The following is a 12,192-nucleotide window of genomic DNA, read 5'->3' as shown; positions in this document are numbered from 1 at the left end:
CAGGCAATAGGTATGAGATAGGTGGCCTGTGCCCCCAACAAGCGTGGATCACACAGGCAGCTTTTCAAGTAGGTGTCAATCTCAGAAAAACCTAGAAGACAAGAGTACAAAAAGCCCAAATATCCCCTTTGTCATGTGAGCAAGGATCATATAAAATGAAGCCCCAGAGTTTGAATGGAAGGGAACCATAGAAAAGGGTCTTATAGATGAGGAAAGGGGGCCTGAGCTTCAGAAGAATGTCCTCTGCCAGGTCCCACTGCCAAACAGAGGTGAGGCTGGGAGTAAACTAGCTCTGGGTTCTGTACAAAGCAGGAAAACCTCAGCGCTTCTAAAAATGGAAAGGCTCTCCTCCGAGAACCACCAGGGAAAGTGCAACTCAGGCACGCGGCTGGGGGCAGCCAAAATACTAAGATCACAGTAATGCCTGATAGCAGTGAGAAAAACTACTCTCTGTGAGACCTCCAAACACTGCTGCTTCTTTTTAGTGTTTGATATTATGTCTTCTCTCATTTAAACCCTTTACTGTTCAGATCTAACCTACTCATGCCTATGAGGGAAAGGACCCCTTCAGAATCGCTCCCATCTTACAAGAGGGAGACCTCCACACTCCTGACTGTTGGGTCTAGAACTGTCCAGTTCCATCATTATAGGGTCTCTGGAGTTTAGTAATTACACAACCCAAAAGTGGGTTGCCATTTGACACCCAGCTACAAGACAAAGAGGTCTGAGGTCTGCAGGCTGTGTGTGTTGGGGCCTTCTTGCAGGCTTTACCTGCTAAATTAAATAAAGACTATGTTCCTAGTGAAAAGAAGCATCAGGCAAGTCAAAGATTAAAAACAAACAAACAAAAAACAAGGTTCTTAGAATTAGAATGATGGTGTCTACCTCTATTTTGATGCCATAAAAAGGGAGCTTAATTGACCATAAAGAAAAAAAAATTGACTTCTGGGCTCTGACTATTATAAACTAGTAAACAGTCATGATGTTGATAATCAATGATCCTGCAGCAATATTCTTGGACTTCAGTGCACGCAAGTCACCTGAAGTCTTTTTAGAATGTGGTCTGATTCTGGGGATCTAGGATGGGAGCTGAGATTCCGCATTTCTAACAGGTTTCCAACGCTGCTGGTCTGTGGGCCACACTTTGAGTAGCAGAACTCTGTAGTTTAAAAAAAAAACAACTTCTCAGTGGAAGGGAATCTGTCAGTGATGAGGCTCTCAGGGAACATATCTTATTTCAGCATATTAACTGGCCCAATCTTACTGCAAAAAATAGTACGATTGCAGGCAATATATCATGTGTTACCCCAAATGCAACTGGCCACCAAACTCGTGATGCCTGGTTGCTTCTGGACTTTTCTAGAAATGTTTTCTACTGGCACACTGAAATATCAACAAATGCCTACTGCATGAAAGAATAAATGAACCAATGCACAGAGGGGAAAGAAGGAAACTGAGTGCACCTGGCTCTCAGTTTGTCCCTGTGCACATTAAGATCAGCTTTCTGCTGCTCATCTACTGAGATGAGAAACAACACAAACTCATCATCAGACTTGTTGAGAAGAAGAAGACAGGAGGCAGAAGAAGAGGGGGAGGAGGAAGAGTATGTACAGCAGCTAACTTTTGGGGATCACTGAGTGCTGGGTACAGGGCTTAAGATCTTCACATGGACTATCCAATTAACCCTCTCAAAACCTCTGTGAATTGGGGATTATGATTTCCATTTTTTTCTGACTGGGAACCTAAGGCTCAGAGAGGATAAATAACCCAAGATAACCCATCCATTACAGAGGCAGGCTTTGGTCCCAAGCCATGGTAGCCTCTACAAGGAATTCTCAGGGTAATATACCTGGCTCCTCTGCCAACCACAGCAATCTGGCCCCATTTCACTGTTACATTGTGTATGCAGTTAGTCACCATGGCTTGGCTATGTGGCCTCTCTACACTGACAGTAACACAACTCAAAAGCCTAAGTTATATTTTTGGTATGTGTATTTTTATTATACTGCTAAACTTAGCACTGGGGCTCCACAGTTACCAGGTTTTTGGATTTTATTTATTTATTTTGAGGAATAACACAAATAACTGTAGTGACCATAATGAAGAAAAAAAAAGGGGGGGTGGAGGAGAAGAGTCAACTCGAAAAGTTTCAAGAACATACCTAAAACTTTCATATACCCCTTCGTCCTGAAAGCTCCATTGTTTACAATTTGTCTCGTTTGCTTTATTATTATGCTGATCTTTCTCTTAAATAGATCACTATTTTTTTCAGAATTTTTTTTGAGAACAAGTTTTAAACTTCATATTCCTTTATTCCTAAATACATCAGCTATCATTCTCAAAGACAAAATCAATCCCTTATATGATCACAAGCAAATTATCAAATTAAGGAGAAGTTGGCATTGATATAATACCTTTGTCTAATCTACTGTCTATATCCAGTGCTATTGTTTGGCTAATAGCTTTTATAGCCAGGCCTAGTGTGGTTTAATGGCTGAATGCATATTAAGAATTAATACAAGTAATTAAGAATTAATATGAGTAGAGTGCTTTTGGTATTTAGAAAGCCCTTTCACTACATTAATTCATTTAGTCCTCCTCTCGCCTCTCTGAGGCTAGACAGCAACACTATCCCAGTTTGACCCAGGTTGGAAACAAGGCTGAGGGGATATTAAATATAACACCAGAGCTCAGACCCTTCCCTCCCCCTCAGCACTGCTTGGTGCTTATTTCAAAGAAATTATTCACTTTAGTGCTAACAGACTGGCCACTGATCTAAACCATTTTTAAATTCCCTAAAATAAAATCATATTGTTTGGGTACTTATCTCTCTAACCATTTGCTTTTATGTGAGCATAACTATTCCAATTAATACCAATAGTTATGCCTACAAGAAGAGTCCTGAGCTACCCCAGGTGAGTAGGTATAAGTTGCAGCCCAAGGTGTGGCAATGTGGGGGCCTGTCCTCCCCAGCACCTGCCCCGCCTGCTTTGCATAGTCTCCCCAACTCTCATGCAGAACTTGAACCCACAACTAGGAAAGGGTCTTGTTTTGGACTTGACCTGAACATAGAAAACAGACACACTGGATGTCTCTTCAGGGGACAGTGAAACATCAATTTGTGGGGTGGGTTAATCCACTTTCAGGTATATTCCCCAAGGGTTGAGAGCAGGCACCTGAAAAGATATCTATACCCCAATGTTCATGGCAATAGTATTGTTTCCCAATCCTCAGAGATAGCCTAAAATTTAGGGATACAAACTTATAAACTTGCCTGCTAAATAGAAAAGCACTTGTTTGGGAAATGAAACTACGGGATTCAAATCATTACTTTTCCATTTAGTTCATTTGCTTTGGGCAAGTTACTGAACATTGCCAGGCCTCAGTTCCATCAGCCACATACCCAGATGAGAGAAAATGCTAAGCAGAGCGGCAGGAAGGGATGAGTTCAGAACCTGGCTGGTGGGAGACCTCTGGCTCATGGTGCTGTGAACCCCAGAAGGCCTTTCCATAGTGTGGCCCACCCTGTTGCAAGCCAAACCCCTGCCTTCACACAACCCTGGAGAAACCAGCAAGGCTGCATCGGCAAGGGTGAACAAAGTATGAGCAATGTGGAGAGTTCTAGTTACAGTTGTGTACACCTCACTATCCAGAATACAAAATAACGGACCACCTTTGCCATAAGTGCTGTCTCTGGTGACTGGGAGCAGGCAGACTTTTCCCCATGTGTGGCACTCTGCAGTTTGTGAAGATGGGGCAGGAAGAACAAAATATTTACCTTTTCCAGGGCCTCTTTGTCAAGTAGTTCTTGCACAGCTAGAAGCTTGATGCTGTAAGAAAAAAAAAAATCAAAACCACACTTGAAAACAAATCATGTTATATCACCAAGCATCATCACACAAGTTGCGAGAACAGAAGTGTGGAATTTCAGCCTGCATTTTTGTCACCTCTCATCTTACAGTGACCTTTAGTTTAAATTAAAACCACTACTCAAAAAATAGTAAAAAATGCTTCTAAATTTTACAGGTAATTTTTACTAAATCATCCAGCAATTCTACTTTCAGATATTCCCCAAGAGTTGAAAGCAAGCACTTGAAAATATATTTGCACACCAATGTTCATGGCAGCAGTATTCAGAATAACCAAAAGGTAGAAGCAGCTCCAACGTCCATCAACAGATAACAAAATGTGGTGTATTCATTCAATGGAATAGGTCATTCAACCTTAAAAAGGAAGGAAATTCTAAATACCTGCTACAACATAGAAGAACACTGAAGATATTATGCTAAATGAAACATGCCAGTCACAAAAACATAGATGACGCATGATTCCACTTACATGAGGGACCCAAAGTGGTCAAGCTGATAGAGGCAGAAATGAGAATGGGACCATCTGGGGAATAGGGAGTTACTATGTAATGTGAATGGAATTTCAGTTTGGGATGAGCAAGTGCAGGAGACAGAGGGTGGTGGTGGCTACACACAGTGTGAATGTGCTAACGCTACTGAACCATACGCTGAAAAATGGAAAATTTGATGTTATATACATTTCTCCACAAAACATTCTAAAAGTAACTTTAGCTGCTTCATGCAAGGAATTTGAATAAATTTAGATGATTATGAAGAAGAAAACAGCTACCCATATTCAGTACCCATTTTCACTTGGTGTGCCTTTGATGATAATGAGAAAATAGATAAAATCACTACATACAAAGAGGACCTGCTCAGCAACTCAGCAACACTGCTGGAGCCGTACTGTGTATAGTGGCTGAGCATGGACGATGGTTTTCTGACATGCCCCTGCCTGCAAGGCGCTCACAGCCTCTTTGAAGCTACAGTCAAATCAGGATATGATGTGTGGTGTGTCAGGTGTGTGCACAGATGCACAGAGGAGCCTGGACCCATAGAGGTTGGAGGAGTTGAAAGAGGTGAAAGCAAGCACTTGAAAAGGACAAACCAAAACGGCTTTGCCTGGGGAGGGAGCTGGGTTGAAGGCTGTCCACAGAGGGATCTACCAAGTCATTCAGGGGAGAGAGACAACTTGTCAGTTCCCAAGCTAGGGGCCTAAGCCTAGACTGCAGCCAGCAGTTGGAAAGAAAGAATTCAGAGGTGGATTTTATAGGGAAGGTATATTTCTTTTTTTGGACATGCTGCTTTGAAGGGTTCATGTATCCAATGAGCAAATGGCTAAGGCTGCAGGGAAGGGCTGCACTAGCCTCAGCACACAGGTAGAAGCACAAGTGTTCAAGGAGATTTTCTAAGGAATAGGTCAGTTGCTGATGGTGATGTGGCTCCTTCTCCACCTGGCTAATGTGCTGGGGTGACTGGTCACTGTAGCCCGCACTCTCACCACCTGCACAGGCTCTGAAGAGCAGAGATATTCTCCACCTGTTCCATTTGGCTCCCTCCACAGGGTTATGCCATTGGAAGGTTCACCTTGACTTCCAGAATTCTTCACCCTCTCTTTGGACAACTAAGCAAGTGCATCTAATCAATTGCACTGGGTTATTTGAAAGCAGCTCCAGGAAGTGCAATAAATGTTCTCAAGGCTTATAAGAAGCCACTACCAACAACCAAGATTTAGCGAACATCAGGGGTAATGGACAGGTCTCAGGGCATTCCCTTACTCCAACCACACCAGCTTTCCTTCTTTCCACTGGACAGGTTTGGTTTCATTGTTTCTCTGGCTTGGAAGGGCCTTCCCCAAGAGCTTTATAACACAAACTCCATCGCAGGATCTCATTCTAGATGAAATGTGAATGCCGTCTCCTCCAGGGAGCCTTCCTGAATTCCCAAGGTAAAGAGTACCCTGTTCACATTGTATTTTTCTGGGTCTACTTACTGGTATCTTTGCAGTATTTATTTGTTGGGATGCTTTTGTCTGTCTCCTCTCAAGTGTAAAAGCTCCTAGTGGATGGGGCTCAGACATTCATTTTTTTGGTACCAGGGACTGAACCCAGGGGTAGTTAACCACTGAGCAACATCCCAGTCCTTTTTTTTATTTTATTTAGAGACAGGATCTCACCGAGTTGCTTAAGGCCTCATTAAGTTACTGAGACTGGCTTGAACTCACGATCCTCCCACCTCTGCCTCCCAAGCCATTGGGATTACAGGTGTGCACCACTGCGCCTGGCTTAGACATTCTTAAACACATAATTACCTCTGCAGTGCCTATAACCGGCACATGGAGAGCAGCTCAAGGACTGTTTACTGACTGATGGGGCCCAGAGGCCTAAGGGCCAAATTGCTTTCAGAGCTCCCATATTCCAGCTCAGACATTTCCAGGGTGGGTAAAAAACACAGACTACACTTTGGTTTCTCTGACAAAGAATGCTTCAAATAAGATGACTGGATGGATTCATCCTTGGAAAAGCCACTATGTGCAGTTGCATGACAGTCATTAATGAAATATGCCTAGCGGCAGGTCAAAGCCACTGGCCACTCCCCAGCACATTCTGATTCCCAATATACAAATCTAAGATTCCAAGTTAGCAATTTGGATGGCAACTTAGATGCTAAGTTGGGAGTATCTAGTTGAGCTCAAGTTTCAGAAGCTTAAAATGCCTCTGAAATAACCACTGGAAAATACTGACAGTGGAAGGACTTTCAAAACAGTCTCTTATTCCTGCCCGTTCTACAGTCATGAGGTCTGATTTAGTATCAGATATCAACAGGCTTGGGCTGGGTTGTGGCTCAGTGGTAGAGTGCTCGGCTAGGATGTGCAAGGCCCTGCAAGGCCCTGGGTTCGATCCTCAGAACCCCATAAAATTAAAAAAAAAAAAAAAAAAGATATCAACAGGCTTGAGAAAAGGTTGAGGGTTGAGGTACTGTTCAGCTTTTTAACTCTCCAGCCACTGTAGAACATGATCTGAAAGCCAATGTTTTCTGAATGAAAATGAAATTGACTTTTTTTTTTTTTTTTGGTATCAGGGATTGAACCCAGGGGTGCTACATCCCCAGCCCTTTTTTTTTGTATTTTATTTAGAGACAATCTCACTGAGTTGCTTAGAGCCTTCCTAAGTTGCTGAGGCTGGCTTTGAACTCGCCATCCTCCTATTTCAACCTCCCAAGCTGCTAGCTGACTCATTTAGGTAAAAAGATGAAAGCTACCACCCCCTGCTCTCCTCATTCTACTGGGCTCTAGAACAGAGATGGCAAACACTTGGCATGTACACTGTGACTCTCCAGCCCTTTCCACCTCTTCCCATGGAAATTTCCCACACTGTACTTAAATTCAACTTCAGAACACTTCTCAATTCAACTCCAGGGAGCTAAAACTAATCTACTGAAAATGGCACGTGAGCTAAACCTCATTTAACATCTCCAAAAATTGACACTAAATAGTATTAATGTAAGGGAGTAAGGGAAGGTGGAAAAAATAGAAATATTAGAACTTAGATGGGACAGCATTAGGGGCAAGAGAGACAGAATATAAGATGCTCAATTCTAATAGTTTGAGTTTCAAAACAGGAACCATTGTGTTAATAAGAGCAGCTGCTACTGCTGCTCATTTCCTTGGGTCTCTTCAGCATGTTGTGCCTCTTCCTCCTGAGAGATGCAGCCCTTAGAGCATTCTCAAATGTCCTGTTATGTAACTATCCTAATGTTATTTCCAACCTTACTGGACACTCTTCAAATTTGGGATACTTATTTCAGTTATCAGATTCTTCTAGCACATCAGGTACTCTCTGGGAAGAAATTTCATACGTATAAAGAAGCACCAACCTATTTACCAAATCTTCTATTTGACATTATCTAACTTCTTGCCCTGGAAGAGAATGATATCTCACTTTCAGTTCTGTCCCTCCCTAATTTCCCTTCCTCCTTCTGCTAATTTCACAAACATATATTGAATACCTCTTTACAGTTTAGAAGCTGTGCCATTCATCATCTCTGCCCTCAAAGAGCTGAGAGGAGCTACAGTGTTGCTTGGGTACCAGGCAGGAGTGAGACAGTGTTGGGGTTTTTAGCCCCCCCCTTCCCTCCTGACCTGTGAGAGAGATTGGGGGAGCATGCCCCAACCAGGATGGGCGAAGAAAGGTAAAGGTCTCCTGGCCGCCCACACCTAGCCCTCCCTGGAGGAGGACAATCAGACGCGCCAGGGAGAATAGTCAAAGCAGGATCTCGTTTATTGAGAAAAAACAAAGAGCTAATATAATGTACAGGAACCAATCAGAGTAAGGTTAGCAGGGTGGGGAGAATTTACATCTATACCCATCCTACAGGCAGTAATGGGAGACGCGTGCTATCTGAGCTGTCCATGAGGGCAGAAGGGTTCTGAGCCTATCCTAGAGGTGGTCCGATTCTTCATCACAACCCATGGCAATGCCTTCTGGCTAATCGCTAGGTGCTTTCTTAGCCACATGTGGCCCCAGGACTGGGAAGTGGGTAGGTAGCAGCCAGCAAGTTAAATTTCCTCTTTTCTGATGCAACATGTCCCACGTTACATCATGCCCTACAAGACAGGGGATATGTGTCTTGCTGAGAATCTCCTAGGTTCCAACATAGACCAATGGGGATATGTTTGTTGGTGGCATGGTGCTTGGTCAGCATCTTCTGAAAGCAGCAGAGCCCCATCAGATGAAAGCTGCAATAAACTGCAATTTCTTTTTCTGCATGCCACTTTGAGAAGAGAGGCAAATCGTACAAAAGCAGCTGATAGCAGTGATGTATTTAGAAAAAGAAACAACTTCAAGGGCAAGTTCTGAAGTTAAGATGGACAGCACCCAGAAACACACAGAATGTGTCCAATTGGTTTGCTAACAAACTTTTAAGAAGGCAAGGTGCTTGAGGGCAGATGTCTTGTTTAGTAGTGTAGTATCTGGCAGTGTAAGGCTTATAAAAGAATTAGAATTGATGACGGGGACAATGCCAGGCACACACTGATGGTGAAGAAAAGTCATGGTGTAGAAGAGACAAGCTAGGTGACGTCCCTGCAGACTGGGTGGCTTGGGGCTGCTGACTGATGAACTTTAGTGATTCCTGAGTGAACGCACACAAGAGATCTCTATAGGGACTACAAAATGTGTAAGGGCTACACTCCCAACTCTAAAGACTTGTGCTTGGTTATCATCCAGGACAGATGATAACCTAAAGGGGACTAGAGTCAAGAACTCACTCTACCTCCCTTTCTCTGAGGATTCCAGCTCTTAACTTTCTACTTAACTTTCTACTGCATTTATTATGTGACAGTATAATACATGAGATGTAACAGTATGTAATAAGTATTTAATAAATGCTCTACAATGGATCCATTTATCATCTCATGGATAAAATACTTAAGGATTACATATTACACACCAGGCTCTACTGGGTGCTGATGAGCAAATATTGCCTTTGACTTCAGGCATCCAAGTCTAACAGAAGAACCCGGCAAGTACATCAGCCACAGGATGAGCACCCTCAAGGGTCAAGCACTGCTCTGTGGCTGCTGGAAGGACACTATCCAAAACTGGACAGTTCCTTGGGAAGAGACTCTGTTGAGAGCCACAGCCGAAAGGGGCCCCAGCAAACTTCCAGCTGCCAGCTGATGATTGGCTCACAGCGGCCCCAGCAAACTTCTAGTTGCCAACTGATTGGCTCCTCTGTGGTGATGCTCATTGGGCTGTTTCCCTGCCCTTTCAGACCACGGAGCTGCTCACTGGGGGACTTTTTTGGCTCCGCCCACGCGACCCAGCCAATCGGCCTCAAGAGCAGGAGGAGTAGGGGAGGTGGAGAGGCTTGTGGGAAGCCGGTGGTGGCAGTTGGGCTCTGAGGGTTTTTCCTGAGGAACTGTGTGGTGTGGTGTGTGGTTCTAAAAATAAAGTTCGTTTCTTTTGACAAGTGGCTCCTGAATTGTGCCCAGCCAGACTGTGGCAAGACTCTTGAGCTGACAACTATAGACCTGCAAGGCAGAGCGGACAGGAGTGTTCTAGGTAGGGTAACAGGAACAGAATGAGCTTGGAAGCCATGGCAGAGGGTGAGCACAGCCCACTCATGGACTATACACTGACCCAAGAGGGCCAGGGGGAAGAAGCTGGAAGATTACACTGCAGAAGCAGGAAGGGGCAGGCCTGTTCAGAGAATCTGGTAAGCCACACTGGGGAGTTTGAACTGAATTTGCAGGGCAAGGCATGACCATCAATGATTTAGGGCAGAAGATATCCAATAATAGCCATTGGTGTGAAGAATGAACTGGCATTGGGGATGACAATACTGGAGACAGTGAGACCCAAGATGGTCCCTGTTAGAAAAGGTTAAGGCTTGGTCAGGAAAATAGCCTTGGGTTATTTCTAAACATGATGAGCAGCTGGTAGGGTTTTATGAATGAATGGATATGAGGAAGTGAGAGAAATCTCACCTGAGTTTCCAGCTTGTGAAACTAGGGGCTGGAGTGACCATCTGCTTAGGAGCAAAGCGGGGCAGAGATGGCAAGTTAGGTCTTAGACACATGGTGCTCAAGACCTGGCGTCTTTGAATGGAGTGTGAACCAGTAACTGGCTGTAGCCCAGCAGTTCTAAGCTCTAGATTTGGACATCAGGAGGATGGTGCTTGAAGGGGATGGATTACTCAGGAGGATGAGCAGAGAGAGAGGACAACCAAGGACAGAAGCCCTAGGCCATCACCATTTCAGAGCTGGGAAGAGGAACAGGAGCCTATCAGGGAATGGCAAAGGAAGTGCCAGGAAGGTGGAGGAAGACCTAGAGCACAAGGCTCAGGGGAGGGCGAGACAACAATTCATATTTTGCAGAATTAAAGGGAATTAAAGGCTGGTATTCCCAGAGAAAGCAGTTCCAGGGAGTGGTGGATGTCAGGATCCACTGGGTGAGAAGTGGTCAGGAGAGGAGATGGAGAAATAATGAGATTAAAATCGAGGTAGATAAAGAATTAAAGTTGGGGCTGGGGCTGGGGCTCAGCAGAGCCCTGGGTTCGATCATCAGCACCACATAAATAAAAATAAAAAGGTATTGTGTCCACATACAACTAAAAAAAATTTTTTAAAAAAAGAATCAAAGTCATCATGCTATAGTGATATGACATGCCCATGTTTGTAGCACCATAATTCATAATAGCCCAACTATGGAAGCAGCCTAGGTGTTCATTAATAGATGAATATATAAGGAAAATGTAGTATATACACAATGGAGTCTTATTCAGCTATAAGAAAGAATGAAATTACGTCTTTTGTAGGAAAATGGATGAAACTTGAAATCTTTATGTTGAACAAGATAAGCCAAACTCAAAAAGTCAAGGGTCATATGTTTTCTCTCAAATGTGGAAGCCAGAGAGGAAAAAGGGAAAGAAAGATGGTGGAGGGGTGGAGATCTCATAAAAATCAAAGGAAGGCCTGCAGAGTAAAAAAAAAAAAAAGGGCCAGTGGGAGAGAGGTGGGAAGAAAAAGGAGAAATAGTGGGGGATGATATTGGCCAAAGGATACTGTTACATTGTGTGCATGTATGGATATGTAGCAACAAATTGCACCATTATGTACAATTATAATGCACCAATAAAAATATGGGAAAAAAATCTAGGCAGAGGATATGGGTAGCTTCTTACAGCACACCTTGCCAAGCAAAAGCAAAGCCAACAGGTCTCAACCTTATGAAGTGGATATAATTATTAAAGCACAGACAAATGGCTCCTGTCACAGCTGTGTACCCTCACATTCTGTCTTTTTTCCCCCTTCTCTCTCTCCCCCTCTCCAACCCTCCCCAAATGATAAAATCAGAGGCCCAGTTTTTCTCTGAGTTCTAACCATCATTTGCATGATTTGGGGGACACAAAGGCATGAAATGATGCCCGGGGCAGTTTTGTCTTATAGTATATTCACCATCTCCTCTGCAAGGAAAAGGGAGAACAGTATGAAGACCCTCAAACTTAAGAGCCCACACCAAGCCCCAGGGACACCAGTGATCCTGGTGAAGCAAGCTCTGCGCCCAGTGGCCCAGCCACACCATCTCTGGGCTCAGTAGTAAGGCGAGGGAGGGGACTACACACAGTGCCTAGCAGACAATTTAAGAATTCAGTGTAGCTGTTAAGTTGGATATCATGGTGAAAAGAGGAGGAAGAAAGCATTTTTCTCCATCTCCATCTGACACACTGAGCCACATGCTTCACAAGCACTCTCTTGTTCTCTGCATGACATCAGATGGAGTTGCTGTCATTAGCTCTGCTTTGGATGCAAGGACAGCAGGGCAACGCTGCATAGTAAGAA

The 12,192-nt window shown here is 43.8% G+C and overlaps 1 protein-coding gene across 3 annotated transcripts in view; it reads right to left on the bottom strand.

Annotated features, from left to right (window-relative positions):
- Eepd1 (endonuclease/exonuclease/phosphatase family domain containing 1) overlaps positions 1 to 12,192 on the bottom strand; it is a 123,379-nt gene that overhangs the window by 46,329 nt on the left and 64,858 nt on the right. For all 3 annotated transcript variants that reach the window (XM_046460613.2, XM_058584452.1, XM_058584450.1), the window contains exon 3: positions 3,779 to 3,830. In XM_046460613.2, the coding sequence (XP_046316569.1) occupies positions 3,779 to 3,830 (52 nt within the window). The remainder of the gene's footprint in view (positions 1 to 3,778; positions 3,831 to 12,192) is intronic.

Source organism: Marmota monax, unplaced genomic scaffold, assembly GCF_021218885.2.
Source record: "Marmota monax isolate L192 unplaced genomic scaffold, Marmota_monax_Labrador192_F-V1.1 WCK01_AAM20220418_F8-fsc00107, whole genome shotgun sequence".
Classification (NCBI taxonomy): Eukaryota; Metazoa; Chordata; class Mammalia; order Rodentia; family Sciuridae; genus Marmota; species Marmota monax.
The sequence above is the reverse complement of the archived record's forward strand: the minus strand, read 5'-3'. Positions and strand labels throughout refer to the sequence as shown.